The sequence below is a fragment of the Corythoichthys intestinalis genome, chromosome 8 (assembly GCF_030265065.1).
Source record: "Corythoichthys intestinalis isolate RoL2023-P3 chromosome 8, ASM3026506v1, whole genome shotgun sequence".
Classification (NCBI taxonomy): Eukaryota; Metazoa; Chordata; class Actinopteri; order Syngnathiformes; family Syngnathidae; genus Corythoichthys; species Corythoichthys intestinalis.
The window spans coordinates 25209646-25228567 of record NC_080402.1 but is presented as its reverse complement, the minus strand read 5'-3'; the positions used below and the strand labels follow the sequence as shown (position 1 = coordinate 25228567).

General features: G+C 38.9%; 1 protein-coding gene across 1 annotated transcript; it reads right to left on the bottom strand.

Annotated features, from left to right (window-relative positions):
* Positions 1-298: 298 nt before the first annotated feature.
* On the bottom strand, positions 299-13243 carry adamtsl7 (ADAMTS-like 7). The gene is made up of 12 exons (XM_057843439.1): positions 13124-13243; positions 9582-9714; positions 9339-9514; positions 9130-9244; positions 8811-8969; positions 6760-6889; positions 4771-4993; positions 4522-4695; positions 1059-1232; positions 806-985; positions 513-657; positions 299-450 (listed from the first exon to the last, which is right to left on the bottom strand). Exons 1-12 carry the CDS (start codon positions 13241-13243, stop codon positions 299-301), a joined length of 1881 nt encoding a protein of 626 aa, XP_057699422.1.
* Positions 13244-18922: the final 5679 nt, after the last annotated feature.

Below are 18922 nucleotides of genomic sequence, written 5' to 3'. Positions count from 1 at the left end.
ATGTCATACAAAAATTTAAAAAGCTGGTTTTCCTATTGATACATGGAAACTGAAAAAGACCAGGACTGTTACTAAAGAAGATATTTTTGGGTTGAAAACAAGTGAAAGGTAAAACTACAAAAAAGCTGTAATTTTAACTTCGTAACATCAATTCATATTTCAGCTTACTTTATATTGTATCAATTCATTCCTGCTAGCGTATACCGAATATTGTGATTCAATTGCAGACCTGAATTAACCACTGTATAAAACACATTCAACATTGCATTTCTGTCCTGTTCAAGTGGTCCGAAGAGCTTCACCTCCATATGTTATTTTGAAACGAATTGGGATATGTTCTCTGTACTCGACGACACGAGGCACAGCAGACGCTTGTGTAGTAAGCATAAACGCAGAGGCGGGCTTGAACCACTAGCATGCAATTGTGATACTGGTCACTGCAGGCCGGCTCTGCAGAAAATGGAAAACATGAGAATCAAATACAAAGAGCGAAGAGGTTTGAGAAGCCTTACTTATGTCAGCTCCACAAGGTTGTGTGTTGCATTCTTCTCGACTTTCTGGAATCAAAGTTGGGTCACACTGCTCACTTGGAGCGACGTTGTCGGTGAGACACCGCACCTCACGGACACGATAGCCACCGTTACAAGAGCGGGAACACTGTCGACACACAGAAGTGGCATTGTTTTGTTGACTGAAAGGCAGATTTCCAGTTTGCCTGTCCCCCCAAAAATTGTAATCTTCATTGTCGCCCCATGGCATAAGAAAATGTTTCAATTGTGCAATTTAAGTGGGGCTTGAAACGTACCATACTCCACTCCGTAACATACCACTGGACACCACATGGCTTCAGCACGCAGGGCTGAGCTGTGATCGGCTTAGGCCTAGTAGAACATTTCATTGGGACCACCACCTCCATGTGACCTTTGTTTTGAAGAACACAAGCCAGGTTCCGGGTCTGAGTCCCATTCCCGCACTCTGCAGAACACTTTAATAGCACACATGTGAAATGTGATTGATGCAGTTCACATTTGTAAATTGAGCGTTTGACGGCGAATCACCTGACTCCAGGGTCCAGCGTACCACTCGAGACGGTTTTGGCATGGACCGGAATTACATGTTGTCACTTCTTTTGGACGTTCCCCATTGCAGCTGTCCAGCGGAAGGTCGGTCACGTGGTTCATCAGGCACACCGTTGTTCTGGTTCGGTTGCCTTGACCGCATTCTGCAGAACACTAAGGAGCATTACATGCAAACACACACATTAATTTGAAAAACAAACCTACAAATACTATATTCAGCAGTATAAAAAATCGAACAGAGGTGTACGGCCTTGGTACATTGGACACAGGCCCAAACAGAGAAAACAAGAATAACAATACAAAATTTTTGGGCCATGGCCTGGCTATTGTCTAGATTTATGAATCTTCGAATAAGACACACAGGCTCCCACTAGCTATTCTACGCAGTAGTGGTTCATTATAACTAGATTACTGTCACACTCTTTGCTATTTCAGTGGATAGGTTGAGTTTCGACTGAAGTTATTGGCCCACATTTAGAAAGCTATTGCCATGTTACTTGTATAATTCCTACTTAATATATAATCTGGCACAAATGGACAGCTATCTTGATTCAGGATAAAGTTAGCTTTGTTGTGAAAATGTTAATTCTAGGGCTGTCAAACTTATCGCGTTAATGGGCGGTAATTAATTTTTTAAAGTAATCACGTTAAAATATTTGACGCAATTAACACACATGTCCCGCTCAGACAGATTTAAATGTCAGTAGAGTGAAATGCCCACTTGTTAATTGTGTTTTATGGAGTTTTGCCGCCCTCTCCTGGCGCTTGGGTGCGACTGATTTTATAGGCTTCAGCACCCATGAGCATTGTGTAATTATTGACATCAACAATGGCGGGCTACTAGTTTATTTTTTGATTGAAAATTTTACAAATTCTATTAAAACGAAAACATTAAGAGGGGTTTTAATATAAAATTTCTATAACTTGTACTAACGTTTATCTTTTAAGAACTACAAGTCTTTCTATCCATGGATCGCTTTAACAGAATGTTAATAATGTTAATGCCATCTTGTTGATTTAATGTTATAATTAACAAATACAGTCCTTATGTACCGTATGTTGAATGTATATATCCATCTTGTGTCTTATCTTTCGATTCCAACAATTTATTTTACAGAATATATACATAATTTACAGAACAATATGGCATATTTTATAGATGGTTTGAATTGCGATTAATTACGATTAATTAATTTTTAAGTTGTAATTAACTCGATTAAAAATTTTAATCGTTTGACAGCCCTAGTTAATTCATTAGTTTATGTGTTTTAGCTACTGTTAGGGACATACACAGAGATTAAGAGGGGGCTGGGGGAGCATAGACCCGCCTCCACTCCCCCGTGGCCGAAAATTTCATTGCATGTAATTGACTTTCCTATACAGTGATCCCTCGCTGCTACGTGCTTCAAACTTCGCGCCCTCAGTCCATCGCGGATTTTTTTATCACCAAAAAAAAAAAGAAAATACAGATGACCTGTCTCGAGCCAGTCTCACTCTTGCTCCTTCCCTCTACCTGCTCTTTGTTCGTCAGGCAGTGCACGTGCATTGGAGTTGAATTTAAAGTTAACGATGATTGACAGATGTTTGTGTTTCATCTTGCCAGAGTCACGTACTTCTAAAGAGCCGCATGCGTCAATCATCGTTTAACTTGTTAAACAGTTGCTGTGGCAACTCATTGTGTGTGAGCAGCTCGAGCGGATTTGAGTGGACTCACTCAATTAAGCATTTAATAAAGCCAAGCATTTTTCCACTTCTTTATTCTTTTTTAAAAATAATTCGGTGGGACAGTAACATGTTTAAAACTTATCATAATTATTACATTTAAAGTGCTTAAAAAACATTTATTAAAATGAATATATACACTTTGTTTTAATTATACTTTGGGAAAAAAGTGACAAACATGTCTTATATGCATCTCTTTCCAATTCAAAATCTGAATCAATACATTGAACACAAAAAAAAAAAAAAAAATGTTTGCCCTACTTTTTTTTACTTATCACGGCAGGTTCTGGTTCCCATTAACCGTGAAAAACGAGGGGTCACTTTGAAGTCGTTTGCGTCTCATGATTTGAACTGATGTTGAGTTTTGCAACTTGGCTGAAGTGCATACGCGGAAATTAAGGTGGGTCAAAAAAGTCATTGCATGTAATTGACTTTCCTATGTATGAATTTTAAAATTAAGACTTTGCCGGTAAAACGTTGTCTACAAAAGTTGTAAAGCAAAAAAACCCCAAAAACCAAATGAATTATTTGAACAAAAAAATCTTATAATTGGTCAATATTATTTTTCGAACAGATCATGTGACAGGCAACTTAGAGACTGCCTTTTGCATTGCTTAGCCAAAACCACCTGAGAACAGAAGATGAAAGACTGATATACGTAATTTTTTTTAAACCTAAGCTTTCAAAAGCGACAACAACTACTGAGCGAGAACCAAGGATTGAAGATGTGGACCACGAAATGCCGGAGACCACAGCCAAAATGGTGAGCGGAGTTTCAGTTTGCCCCACTAAAGACGTTAATTGTACAACAGAGCCACCACCGGGCGTATCATATTCAATGGACGACGATCTTGGCCAAAAGCTTAGCTGTCCTAAGCGGCCTGATTTAAAATTCCCCTAAAAAATGATGGGAAACATAACAAAACAAAACAAAAAAACACTCATTTTCAACTTCTGATTATAAAATATTTATTCAAAACGGATGCGGCGTATACTTCTCCACAAGGTAAGACAGAAAAACGTTCACGCTCACACACGCACGCACTCGCACACACACACAGCTGGGATGACTGTATGTACTAGAATGGGCTAAGCTACTATCTGAGCATATATCTTCTAATTTAATTTTATTGCTGACACTGCGTTTCGGGGTCATCAACATGTTTTGCCCCTCCTGCCACAAAAGTCAAACTCTGCCTATGGTTAAGGGTGAACATCCGGGTGTTTTTTTTGGTTGATAGTAAGTGTTAAGCGTTGTTCAACTTATCATATTAAGCTATGTTTGAGGTAGTTGAATCTAGACTTCTATACATGTAGCTGTTCCTCACATTTACAGTAAAACAAAAAAGCAAACCTAATTGAACAAATGTTTTCTATTGTATTCCAATCTCCTATTTTATCAGTTCAAATAATCCTTATTATTCATATAAAAATTGCACGACTAAAACATTTTTAGTTTTCATTGACTAGTTTAAAACTATCACAAAATGACCTAAATATGACTAAGACTAATAAGCCTTTTTGTCCAACAGACTTAAAATAAAATTGATAAAGTGCCTGTAATTTTTTTTTTTTTTTTTTTAAATACATTGCATTTTTGTGATCGTAAATGGCTTATTGATTTTTCGCTGAGAATCCTGGATTGGATGCTGTCAATCATAGAGATGGATGAACATTCGCACTCACATTCTCATTATGTATTAGTGAGCATGAACTGAACCTTCTGGTTCCACTGGCTTGTGAACCAACTGCGAGCGCATGCCCCCATGTCACAATTTTGTAGTCTATCAGGCTTGAGGTTCATGTTGCATTCTTCGTCTGGTTCTACCTCATCCTGGTTGCTCACACACACCACTTGCCTGCTCCGCTGGCCCACCCCACAAGGCACTGAACACTAGGAAAGAAAGAGAAGGGGCATGCTTAGTTAATACCGTATAATTACCATTACTTTTAATAGAGATCATCTCACTTCGCTCCACTCTGATCGTATCTCCCACTGACTGCAAATTTTGAGCTGACAGGAAGATTTGGTCACCGGTTTGTCAGCTGATCCACAAAGTTCTGGTGCTGCTGTCACAGAGGTTTCTGTCCCATTTGAGTGAACATGGGTGACTTGGCGGCATATGACCTGGCGATGCTGAGAGCCCGGTCCACACTTCTTGCTGCACTCTGACCATTCCCCTACATCCCAACTGTCAGTAAAGCGAGAGAGTGATTTAAAAAAAACTTGACGCGCTGTCACTTTTTGTTCTGACACTGAATGCTGACTTATCATTCGACCAAAATCTGTAAATTGTCTTTTCTATCAATTAGGCGATTAGCCATCTTCTGAAAAACTTCAATGTCAAAGCATGTTGCCCCTTCAGATCTTGATTGCTGATAGACATGGGAGATCAGAACCAAAAGGAGATCATACTCACTAATAGGCGTGTGTCGGTATGAGATTCTGACGGTGTGATAAACTTAAGCCAAAATATCACGGTTTCACGGGATTGCAATTACAGCTTTAAAATGTTACTTTGAGATATCTGGGTTTAAAAAAAAAACGTTTTCCATTGAACAGGATTTTTATTTTTCAAAACATATTAGCAAATTGGAACATAATGATAATGTCAAAATAATAATAATAAAAAAAAAGAAATTATTCTAAATAGAATTAAAGTAAATGCAGTCCTTTAGGTGAGCCCAAACCCAGCTCAACATTATTACCATCAGAACAATTATAATTGAATTATTTTCCAATAAAAGCACGTGTGTATGACTTGTATCATGTTTACATTATACACACACCGTCTTTGTCAACACAGAGAAAAAAACGCTTTGTGTTTTACCACCACTAGACACACTAAACACCCTGGAGTTAAGTCTCATAGCTGGCTGGAAACGTCCATGACAGTGCTCACCAACCTTGAATTTTGTATAAATGTGAAATCATATTGGAGGTCTGAAATATCAACAAATCTTAGCTGCCTCTTACATTCCTAACCATAAAAAGGGACGAATTCTGCAGCAGGATGGTGCTCCATTGCATACTTCAATCTCTACCTCAAAGTTTCTTACGGCAAAGAAGATCAAGGTCCTCCAGGACTGGCCAGCCCAGTCACCAGACCTGAACATCATTGAGCATGTCTGGGGTAGAATGAAAGAGGATGTATGGAAGACGAAACCCAAGAATGTTGATGAACTCTGGGAGGTATGCAAGACTGCTTTTCTTTAATGTTCTTGATGACTTCATCAATAAATTGTATGAATCCTTGCTGAACCGCATGGATGCAGTCCTTCAAGCCCATGGAAGTCATACAAAATATTAAATTTGGATCTCACAGCACCACTACTTAATTCACTTATGTTATTTAACATATTTTTGTATTTCAAGTACATTTTTTTTTTCAATTTTCACACCACTTTCTGTAGGCGACAAAACTTTTGTCTTGCCAAAATTTGACCTTTATGTCTTCATTAAATGATAAATCTTTTTTAAGTGAAACAAATATATTTTTGAACATTCGACATTGTTTTGGGAGGGTCTTACCTTTCATATGAGCCATTTCTGAAACCAATTGTATAATTAAAAATCAGGTTATTAGCAATTGTTTCTACAAAATGGATAAGCGACAAGACTTTTGTCAGGGACTGTAAGTCGCGGCCGTCTGTAACTTTTCTGTAGACAAAGTATTTCCATACAAGGTATTTTGTTTTCTTCGATGGGGGAAAAAGTTCAGGAGTTTCACCTCCTCCAGCCGTCGTGTAGCACAGCTGACTCACTGACACTGAGCAACGACCGGCGGGGCAGCGTTGAGCCTTGCAGCTGCTAGTGATTTTTCCAAGGATTTTTGGGATGTAAAAAATAGCTAATACCATAGGGATGGTATGATGGAAATTTTTTGTGGTTTTGAAACCTTGACGTTTTCATTCCACGATATACGTTGAAACTGGTAATTGGCACATGTCTACTCACTACGCAGGACATTGCTGAATGTGACAGTCTTCTTGCTGGTTTGAAGGTTCAAGCGTTGGATCACAAAGGTCTGCAGGAACACTTACATGGAGAGCCTTGTCAATACACTCCCACAGCAATTGACGCCTACCTAAGACGCACACACAGATGTATAAGTTTTGAATTGTTAGCTTATCTTTCAGATATCCTTACAGGTGTGACTGACATGATGTACAGTATGTGTTTTCTGAATTTTGCCTGATGTGATGGGGAGGGGTCAAGGAAACTGAATCTGAGCAATGCAATTGTGATGCTTATTGGATGCGATGTTTTTAAATTCCGTTCTTTGTTGCTGTTAGAAGTGAAAACAGTTACTGAGGCAGCAATGTGGATTGAGCATTTCAGTCTCACAGTCTTCTGTAGTTTGCATGTTGTTTCCTCCCACATTCTAAAAACATGCACGTTGGATGAACGGAGCACTCTGAAATTGCCCGTAGATGTAAATGTGAGTATGAATGCTCGTGTGTCTGTTCTGTTTGTGGTCAGTTATTGGCTGGTGAGAAAAAAAAGTAAACATATAGAAAATGTGTTGAGAAATGAGCAAATTACAACTTAATTTTAAAGTGTATGTGTTGCATGCCCTGATGTTAATGATGCCCTTCCCAATATGGCCTCCACGTACTGCACAGTTGTATGAAAAAGTATTTGAACCTTTTGGAATTTCTGACATTTCTGCATGAAATCAGCATCAAATGTGGTCTTATCTTTGTCAAAATCACACAGATGTAAAAACAGTGTCTGCTTTAACTAAAAGCACCCAAACGTTTATAAGTTTTCATATTTTAATGAGGATATCATGCAAACAATGACAAAAGGGGGAAAATAATTAAGTGAACACTTCGCCTAAGGAGACTTAAAGCGCAATTGAAACCAATTTTTAGCAGTCAATTTAAGTCAGGTGTTTGCCCAATCACTGATGAGTGGTTTAAAGCCTGCCCACTATAAAACACACCTGGTAAGAATTGTCTTGATGAGAAGCATTGTCTGATGTGCATCATGGCGCGGTCAAAAGAGCTGTCTGAAGACATGCGATCAAGGATAGTTGATTTGTATAAAGCTGGGAAAGGATACAAAACCATCTCTAAAAGTCTGGATGTTCATCAATCGACAGTCAGAGAGGTTTTCTACAAATGGAGAGAGTTTAACACTGTTGCTTCTCTCCCAAGGAGTGGCCGTCCAACAAAGATGATACCAAGAGTTTAGCGCAGAATACTCAGATAGGTAAAAAAAAAAAAAAAGAACCCTAGAGTGTCTGCTAAATACTTACAGAAATCACTGGCACAGTCCAATATCCAATGTGCACACATCCACTATATGTACAACTATGGCCCAGAATGGTGTTCATGGGAGGACTCCACGAAGGAAGCCATTGCACTCAAAAAAACAAAACAAAAAAAACATTGTTCCTCGTTCAATGTTCGCAAAAAGGCACTTGGACACTTTACACAAGTTTTGGTAAAATATTTTTTGGACTGATGAAACCAAAGTTAAATTGTTTGTGAGTAACACACAACATCAGGTGTGGAGGAAAAATGGAACAGCTCACCAACATCAACACCTCATCCCCACCATGAAGCATGGTGGAGGGAGCATCATGATTTGGGGCTGTTTTGCCACCTCAGGGCCTGGACAACTTGCAATCATTAATGGAAGAATGAATGAATGAATGAAGAATGTGTGATTTTGACAAAGACCAGATCACATTTGATGGTGATTTATACATAAATGTGAGGAATTAAAGGTTTAGATATGTTTTCATACCACTTTAGCTTTATCTGTTTGCTATGTTAATAATTTAACTCTGTGTGTTGAGATGTCAATTAGCGCTTGCAGCTGTTACGTTCAAGAAATGAATGAAAGATTTTTATGACTGTCCATGTTGCCCGTTTCACATACCACAGCTGACCTCACTTGCAACTCAAATTTGGCCATGCGCTATGGAAAATGGATGGGATTAGCCATGGTTCTATTTGTGACCCCTCTGTTTGAAAACCTTAATTTACTTTACCCACCTTTACCACATGTCGAGCTGCACTCTGTGTAGCCTCTCTTAGTCCAGGTGTAGACAGGCTGAGGGTTTACATTTGCCTTGCCGGGAACCATGTTTGGGCTGGGCTTCTCTTTAACAATGTCATTAGTAGCCATGCCTACCACTACCTGCATCTCGTCACCTAGGTGAGGCGAAGTTGTGAGATGACATATGATTACTTCCTTGAAATTTAATTCGTATACAGCGGTGCTTTGAGTTTAAATTTTGCAAACAAGTATTTTGCCTCTTGCTATAAGAACAGTAATACCACTGAGTTAGAACAATTCTGAAAGGTACTTTACTTGTTACATATGGCGTTAAGGTGGAAAGGCTAGAAGGCTCTGGAGTTGTCTTGGTGTTTGTTAGTGGTAAAACATACTCGAAGTGCACACTGGGAGATGGTTGCTGGTAAATTAACTAGAGAAGAAAACGTTTCCTGCAGTATTATGATGTTGTAAATATGCAATGACTGTGCTATTTCTTGTTTGCAATACCTGAGTGTACTACTCACATAAACATGCAGGTCGTCAGTCAGCGGCCCAGGCACCGTGATGGACTCTCCAGCGCGCGAGCTGACTTCATTGGGTCTTTGGTACGTGAGCTGCGTTCCCACTGCATTGTAGATTCCAGGCCTATCAATCACCCAGTGGCCATTGATGATATGCTTCCCACTTGAGGTCTGCAGAGCTGAAGAAACACAGCATTTATGGAGTGTCTGACGAAAAAAACTGTTATATGTGTAATAGGCATGTACCCAAGTAGTTCCGGCTCTTTTTTGTTTCTCGTATGCTGATGTTGAATGCTCCTGAGGGAATCTCTGCTATTTTGTGATAGCCGACACGGAGAAACATTCGAGAGAAGTTCCCTTTCACCAACTTGAACCCCAGCTAATACACATATTAACACAAAAGTTATTAGGTCAGACGATGCACACACCATTCATGTTTGGGGTTCAACACTTTGCCATTACAATTAGATTTAATCATTCCTCTTTCTTTTCCACAGATATCTTCGTTTCACAATTTTGTGTTCCAGTGCTCGTATAATAGGTGTTACATCTCCTGTCATGTATTCATTCTCAAAACACGATTTGCTGTTTTGATGGCTTTTTGCATCAGTGACGCTCTGTATTAAATTAGCACGATAGAGCTCAACATACTTCACAAGATCAGTTAAACAGGGAGCACTGATAGCTATTTATTTGGGTATTACTTTAAAAAGAGTGAAGAGTGAGAATGTAGGCTGAAAGTTAGAAAATGTACATACTCAAACAATACCACTTCACCAAACACATCATTACATATAGATTAAAATGAAAAAACAGCTGCAGTTATTACACTTACCGGTATGTGGCCAAAAAATGTTAAAGCAACACTGGGTAACTTTTCAACCTTTATAAAATATTTTCATAAAATTTGTGATATGTCGAATGACAACTAGTTGAGTGACACCTCTTTTATATCTCGAGGGTGTCTGAATAGCTTTCACCGGTGTTCTGCCAAAATCTCCTACATCGGCGAAACGTGCTACATGAGTCGAATTTGACACCCAAAGTACTACCGTGCGCTCTAAATTTGTTTTGTTTAGATGCATACACGAATAACGTACTAAAAAAATGCCTGCAGAAAATACTTAAATGTAGTTATATCAAATAAGGACGGTTTAAATACGCTCCATGACTAATGTGGTCAACTGCTTCAAAGCTAACACAAAAAAACACAATGGTTAAACGTATGAGAGGGTAATACATGCAAAAAGTATCTTTGAAGCAGTGAAAAGGTTCTAAATAACTAAATAAAAACAAAAATAGTGAGTACTCGCCGCTTTTAACCGATGTGCGCATGCGTGTGGATGCATGCGCAAGCGCGCTTAGCATTGTGTAGGACGTTTCGCCGTGTATTAAGGAGTGGCCGAACACCAGTACTAATTAACTTTGAGGAGGGTGAAATGTGCTGACTGCTTTTCGGCATACGTCACTTACCCCCCTCCCATTCATTATGAAGACGGAATTTGACGCAAACGTTTTCGCGCGAATTCTGCAAAGATGGCAGAGCAACAAAAGAGACAAAAAGTTTTGTCTGAAGAGGAAAAAGAAGGGAGGCTACCAGGATATACACAATAATCAGGCTTTCACTTGCGGGTGTGACGCCTCCCCCCTCAACCAAACTCGTCAGCTCTGATGAGTTAAGGTGGGGGGATTAGCCACATGAAGCCACGCGGTTGGTAACTGTCATTTGCTATTGTTTAGCCACAACTGGATTCATTAACTTAATACTATTCCTCCTTCACTCAGCCGCTGGAAACGGAATTGTTGTTTAATCCATCTGCAGGCAACCAGGTGATTGAATTTTGATTAATTGATTGATGATTTTACGACACTGGAGTGCGCTGGTCCTCATGGGAAACGCAGTCTTCCTTAACCCCTTCAGACCCGCATGTTTTCTGCTGGGCAAAAAAAATTATTATTATTTTTTTTAAATCTTCGCTGATTTTTACTCCACTCAAATACCAGAACAAAGCTCAATTTTTTTGGTCGGGGATATTTCATGCTTTTATTGGTTATTTTTAATGTTAATGTTACATTGTTTTTGATGAGAAATGAGCACTTACGCTTGCCTTTTTGAACATGCGTTTTGTCTAAGCCATTTTCAAAGAGCCAAAAATAGCAAAGAGGATGTGCTAAATCTCATGATTTCATTTCGATGGGTAAAGTTTCGTCCAATCATCTCCCAGAAGTGGCAAGAGCAACTAAATTCAGTGTGTTTATTGATTTAGGGATGCGACCGCGTAATGCCCTTCAGCAGCATGCTCAGGTCTGAAGGGGTTAAGGCAAAACACTACCGCTTTTGTCCACTGGCTTTGCTAAAATCGACAAAAACTGAAAAGTTACCAAGTGTTGCTTTAAAAGGTAGTCAATGCATTTGGCCAAGGGCGTAGGTTTGGTCTCAACATTGGTAGGGACGAAATGGCATAACCTGCATGTACACTCTGCTGGGGACGGGACATTCATAATGATCAAGGCAAAATAAATCTGGTATTGACTTATACTAAATTGTATGTGTATTGGTTCAGCCTACACCGTTCAATTCAAACCTTTGTTTTCAAAAACTAAGAAACATTTTGAAAACTGAAAACAGAAAAAATGTCCGGATTTTATGAGCAAATTTAAATTGCATTATTGGATACAACTTAAATTATACTAACATGTACAATTAATACAAGCTTGTTAATAATCTCTTAACTATCCAGGAATTTAAAAAAAAATAAACATTTGTTTGAAAATCATTCAACATTGTCTAAATAAAGAAAATAAATACAACTAAAAAAACTCAGGGAATGACAAAAATAAATAAAAATGGAGCTGTCCTTCAGGTAAAACACTACTGCTTTTGTCTACAAGCACACCCAAAATGAAAGTTCCCTTGTAAGCTGCTTTAAGACCACATAAAAAAAAAAAAAAGTCACATTGGGAAGAAGGGGGAAAACCTCAGTTCACTACATTTCTAACAGTTAATTTAACTTTAACAGTAGAAAACATATACAGGTGGACACTTCTCTCTAAGCAACTTCCTACTCAAGTTTCGCAGGTTAGCAAGTTCACACAGTTTAGTGTTATGCTAACTCTGATGCAGGTCCGACTTTCAGTAGCAAAATTTGTGGTGTGTTCCCCACTTCCATAACATTGACGTCTTCTTACATTTCTCAAAGTGGCTACTGCTGGCTGAAAAAAAAAAATTAATATCCCTAATATCTATAACATATAATGTGTGTGTGGGGGGGGGGGATCATCAGCCAATCAAATGTGCGTTTCGGAAGGGGGAAAACTGGACCGGCACATTCAGCAAGTGAAAAGAGGTACATGTAAGTCTGAACATAATGAAAATAAGTCACTTAGTAATTGTTGGGTCAATTACAATAATTAAAACATACTGTATGGGAAGACAGTGTAAATGACCTATATAACTAAAGTCATTACATAACGCACGTAAGGTTGCTTAAAAGTTGGTAGGGACAATTTGAGCATCCTGAAAAGTTGTGTTTTAGTGTTTTGTCCGTACCGTCCCTATGCAAACCTACGCCCTTGCATTTGGCTCATCTTTATCTCGCACCTATAGGAAATTTGACCCTTGACATTTAGGATTAACGCTTGGTAAATTACAAACTTTACAGTACTGTTGATGACAGTTTGACCCTGGAATAGTACAGTAAGTATAGTATGTGTGCACTCACAAGCCAAACCGTATGGCATTTTAAAAAATCCGAGCATCAAACATGCGTTTGGTAATTAAGTCTCACCTCGGCTCCAGTATTTCTACCACCAACACTTGATGTTGGCTGAAGAAGGCACAAGAACTGGAAAAGAGCCAGTGCTGGAATCAGCTGCAGAGAGCAGAGGTGTTGCCACAATCCAGCCATGGAGAGACACTGTCACTCACATGGATGAGACGGGCTAATCTTGCTGGGTGAGGAGAGAAAAGACGACGAATGGGTGGGGAACGAGTAAGTGTTTAAAACTGTGCGCGCGTGTGCACGTGTGACAAAAGCCACAAGGTACTACTCACACTTATTACTTAACAGAAATTACATTTTTTTGCTGTTCTAAAAACTAAAAAAATGTCACACATCTTCCATTCATCTGATTGAGTTAAGGAGAAAGAGGCATGAAAATAAGTTATATCACAGTTTATTGCACTGAGAAAATCATCTGTTTCAGGAGTGGAGAGTAAGTAAAAATACTTTGCTCTTTTAATCATTTTGCGGTGTTTTGTTTAGGTGAGTGCAGATTTTCATTTTCCTAATGAATAAGATGATGAGAAGATAATGAAAACACAAAGTAGAGAACGAGACAAGAATGTCCAGTCACCATCGAATCACTCTTTAGGAACTCGTTGCTTGTAATGACTCAATCAACATAAGGGAAACTATGACTGTGATTCAGTTGTGACCGTAAATCTGGTGGCTATGAACCAAAATGGCACCAGCATGTGGACAAGAACTTTACATGTGGTTACATTTGGATGAATTCAAACATGCTTGACACATTGAATAAATGTTTTTAGTCTGAGTTTGAGTTCTATAAAACTCAATGCAGTGTGACCTGCCTAGTCTTGAATTATTATCTAGTTTGAGTGCTAAGAGGTCAGTTGACAATTTTTTCCAATCATTTGAAACATTTTTCGAGTATGTATAAGTGGAAATTACAGACTTGGGCAGCTCAGATTTCCACTTGAGCAACATCACAGATGCACGCAGTATGGGTGTGAAATTGCCAGAGCAGAGAACTTTGCAACTTCTCAAACATTTCTCTCACTTTCATTAAATACAACTAGAGATGCCGATCGATCGGGTCCGATCACGTCATTTTCAAAGTATCGGAATCGGCAAAAAAATATCGGCCATGCCTTTTTTAAATATATACATATATATTTTTTAATTAAATCGTTTTCTAATTGTATTTAACGTTACAGACCTTATATATGTTACACTCATCCAGAGTCTTTAGTTTAGGCTTAAGGTAGGGTTATCAAATTTATCCCGATAACGGCGGTAATTATTATTATTATTTTTAAATGTATCACGTTAAAATATTTAACGCAATTAATGCATGCACTGCACGACTCACTCACGCATTGTCGCGCTTAATCTGTAATGGCGCCATTTTACCTATATAGAGAGATAAAAGGCAGCGTAAAATGAGTAGAGTGAATTTTGGCAGCCTTTGGAGCCTTTTTTTAATTGGCTAAAGCCTTACAATTCCTCTCCCTACGATTAGAAATATCATGGGAAGCAATGTGGGGAAGCAAGGTAGCAATTGATCATTTTCTTAACACCTTATGTTATTTCCCAAAGCAGAGAAGGTACATCCATTGGTAGCACTACGCACAGTCATGGTTCCACTTCCCATCATGCATTTGGGCATGGCTACAGTATTATTTACTGAAAGCTTATCAAGTACACTAGATGGCAACATTTAGTCACAATATACAAAGTCACAAGTCTTTCTATTCGTGGATCCCTCCCACAGAATGTTAATAATGTAAATGCCATCTTGAGGATTTTTGGTCATAATAAACAAATACAGTACTTATGTACTGTATGTTGAATGTATATATTCGTCCGCGTTTTATTCATTTTTTTCTTAATGCATTGCCAAAATGTATATGATCGGGAAAAATTATCGGGAATGATTGGAATTGAATCGGGAGCAAAAAAAAGCAATCGGATCGGGAAATATTGGGATCGGCAGATACTCAAACTAAAACGATCGGGAATCGGATCGGGAGCAAAAATACATGATCGGAACAACCCTAAATATAACGCACATACAGTATGTGAGGCTTCAAGATGATGACTTTAACACATTGAGTGAATTTGTGTGGAAAAGGCGTTCCTCCTAATCCTGAAAAGCTGCACATACCACAAAGTGTGGCAAAAGTAGATTTTTTTTGTATCTATTGTACATACAGAAACATGGGAATCTGTTCATCACTAATTAACTCATTGGTTGCCATTGACGTTGATAGATTTACAATCCGTTTGAATAGATAGCGCCGACAGTGAATGATCAATGCGGGGTCCTTGACATTAACGGCAGCGAATTAGTTAAAATCATGTGTCTGGTGATATGAGAACACCCATGTGGTGAATTGTGCACTTATAGACTCATCCCTAAAGTCCAACATGGAATGCTGGGATTTGTGTTTCGCATCAAGTATGTGTGTGCTATTAGCCCAAGTATTATGTCTGAATGAACTCTGCAAATATGTGCTTACGGAGTAACCTCTGGATAAAGATCTTTAAAGACATTGAGATGTGAGCGAAAGACATGCATGTCTAAAAGAATTTTCCCATAAAAATACAAATACCAACCAAAAACCCAGCACTTATATGAAAGGAGTGTTTCGATTATATTGACAGTTTGGTGGCTTTTGTCTGTTTTTATGGTATGTTTGATGAATCAGTGCACATGTTTTGGTTTTCTCCTAAAATTCACCTTCCCCTGTCAACTCTCTTCCAGGTGTGGCCTGTTTGATGTCTGGCCATCCCATCCTGGCGGGCCAGCTGCCCGACAAAGCAAATGACCGGGTTCTGACTTACCTCTGACAGCTGAGCATCCCCTAACCACCGGTTATATCACTAACAACCATGAGAGACACTAGATGCTGAAGAACAATCAATCATATAGACATTCCTCAGAATCTTTCTTTAACTCTTCACTCTTGCTCAGTGTTTTTTTTAATAGGGTTATTTTCTTTTACCCACAAGCTGAGTGCAACTGATCAGGAGCTGAAATCTAGCCTTGAATTTGTGGGGAAAAAGCAGATTACAACCTTAATTGTTTGCCAGTCAACCACAGGGCAGATACTGTGAAAGAAAAACATTCAGTTAATTGGCTTATCAACTATTTAATTTTGAAGTTCTGCTGTTAGTGGAACAAGCACGAAATAGTTAGGACCAAATGGTAAAGTGGGAGGAATGTATTTTTACAAACTAAACTCAAAAATGACACTTTAAGATATTGAGACTTTCACCTTGATCCCTTTATGTCTTTTGGGGTCCTTGTGTCTGAATCAAAAACACCTTACCTGTCTCCTATAAGATCTGAAGATGGTTCTTCAGAGTGAAAGTGGCTGCGTAGTAATGGCTTTATTGCCTTTTGCTTGCACCTCAACGCCTTTACAGTACATAATTGCCAGGTCCTGACCAGGTAAAAACACACTCACACTAGTAGCTACCTTTTTACATTGTAAAGTTACTTCACTGGTCAGAAACTGAGACCACATTTTTAAAAATCAAAGTTAAGCAATACACACAATGCTCATCGTCATTAAATACTTTGGCTACATATGTTTTATTTTATTTTATTTTTTAGGAAACCAAAAACAAGAAACCATATAAATTAAAAGAAAAACAAAGAAAACTGGAGAACACCAGGCATTTTTTTTGTCTAGCATAAGAGGGTGCATTCTTCACATTAGTTTAGTACAGGGGTCGGCAACCCAAAATGTTGAAAGAGACAAATTGGAGCAAAAAAAAAGCAAAAACAAATGTCTCGAGCCACAAAAAATTGGAAGCCTTATATATGCCTTGTAATAAAGTCAACACATGCTGCATATGTCTACATTAACTATATTAGCCGACTATCAAAATAACTACGTTGGCTACAAATACATAATGAGCCTTCATAATTGCCGTATTTTCACAATAAGGCGCATCTGAAAACCTTCAGTTTTCTCAATGGCCGACAATGCGCCTTAAGCCTGAGTTAACTTGGCCTTTACAGTATATCACAAAAGTGAGTACACCCCTCGCATTTCTGCAGATATTTACTGTAAGTATATCTTTTCATGGGACAACACTGACAAAATGACACTTTGACACAATGAAAAGTAGTCTGTGTGCAGCTTACATAATAGAGTTAATTTGTTTTCCTCTCAAAATAACTCAAAATATAACCATTAATATCTAAACCCCTGGCAACAAAAGTGAGTACGCCGCATGGGTACTACGTACATCCTTAAATGTCCAAATTGAGTACTGCTTATCATTTTTCCTCCAAAATGTCGTGTGACTCGTTACAGGACTGCTTTCAGCATTGCTCCAGAGAATAAAGAGGTGGGGGTTCAGCCTGTTTGTGCTCAGACCATACACCGCACTCTACATCAAATTGGTGTGCATGGCTGTCACCCCAGGAGGAAGCCTCTTCTGAAGACGGTACACAAGAAAGCCCGCAAACAGTTTGCTGAAGACATGTCAACAAGGCACATGGATTACTGGAACCATGTCCTTTGGTCTGATTGGACAGGCGGGCTTTCTTCTTATTATTGTGGCAACAATAAAGTGGAGAAAGCTATCAATGACTCCTTTCCTTCTTTATTAAAATACATAAACAATTTTTTAATATTATTATTATTTTCTATACACAAGAGGTGCTGGATCTGCCCACATAAGTCCCAGAACACAGAGAGGCCAAAATCAAGAGGTACCTGATCTTGTTCCGGCAGAATCCGGCACAAATTAACCCCTGACTACTGTGCCTTATAATGCAGTGCGCCCTATAGACCCTACCCACGTGACGTCACAACTCCGCTCTCCTGACTGGTGCCGCCCACTTGTCCGGCAACACATCGTGTTGACCTGTTACGGCTACGTACATTCCTCCTATTTACGACGTGTTTTTCTGCTCGTTAACATTAATAATCAAAATGGTGAAGGCGTGTGTGGCGGTCGGTTGCAATAACAGAGAAGATAGACGGAGAGACTTGAAGTTCTACCGGATTCCGAGAGACCCGGAGAGAAGAGAGCGAGTTGGGCTGCTGCAATTCGATGAGAAAACTGGGCTCCAAACGATTACCACAGATTATGTAGTAGTCATTTTATATCTGGTAAGATGCATTTAATATATATTTAGAGGGTTTTGGGCTGACAACCACAATTAAGATCATTGCTAGGCTAATCGCCGACAACATACACGTATGTATGTAGTGAGTGCTATCGCTAAACCATATAAACATTAAAAGCCCTAGCTCCATTGACAAATGACATGAAATACATTAGACTTGACAGTGGATGTTAGCAAGAACAAAAGATTTTGAATTGAAAATTTCGTAAGTCACCTTCCGAGCACAAGATTCCTGCCGAATTTTCGTGTACGAGGACCTGTTTCACCCAACCAGCAACGTAGCATTTATAAGCCTCCAAGCTCTTAAAGTTTTTCAAACTTTCGTGAGAATAGGCTGATTTTGTGTGGACAAGATAGTTGTAAATATCAGGGTCAGGCAGAGACGGTGAAGGCAGCCGGTCAAAAATCATCGATTTAGGCATCAAATATGGATCTGGCGACTGTATAGAACGAAGCTTTTCCACATAACGCCTTTTATGCAACACATCCAGTGAGTTTACGGCATCAGAAAGCACCGGGTCTTCCATGAAATGCATTTTAAATTCCTCGATCAATTGAAACCAATGCTAATAGAGAGACAAAATGACGGACAAGTGGGCGGAACCATACAGCGAGCACGTGGTTTTATGACCTCGGTGGGTAGGCTCTATACATGAAAGCGCTTTTAAAATAGGCCATTCATTGAAGGTGCG

What these genes read in the sequence shown, in the direction of transcription:
- adamtsl7 (XM_057843439.1), bottom strand. Translation starts at nt 13,243, where the DNA reads ATGGCTGGATTGTGGCAACACCTCTGCTCTCTGCAGCTGATTCCAGCA. An exon ending in CTTAACGCCATATGTAACAA is followed by an intron (nt 8,970 to 9,129) that starts GTAAAGTACCTT and finishes CGCCTCACCTAG; the next exon opens with GTGACGAGATGCAGGTAGTG. An exon ending in CAGCTCGACATGTGGTAAAG is followed by an intron (nt 6,890 to 8,810) that starts GTGGGTAAAGTA and finishes TGTGCGTCTTAG; the next exon opens with GTAGGCGTCAATTGCTGTGG.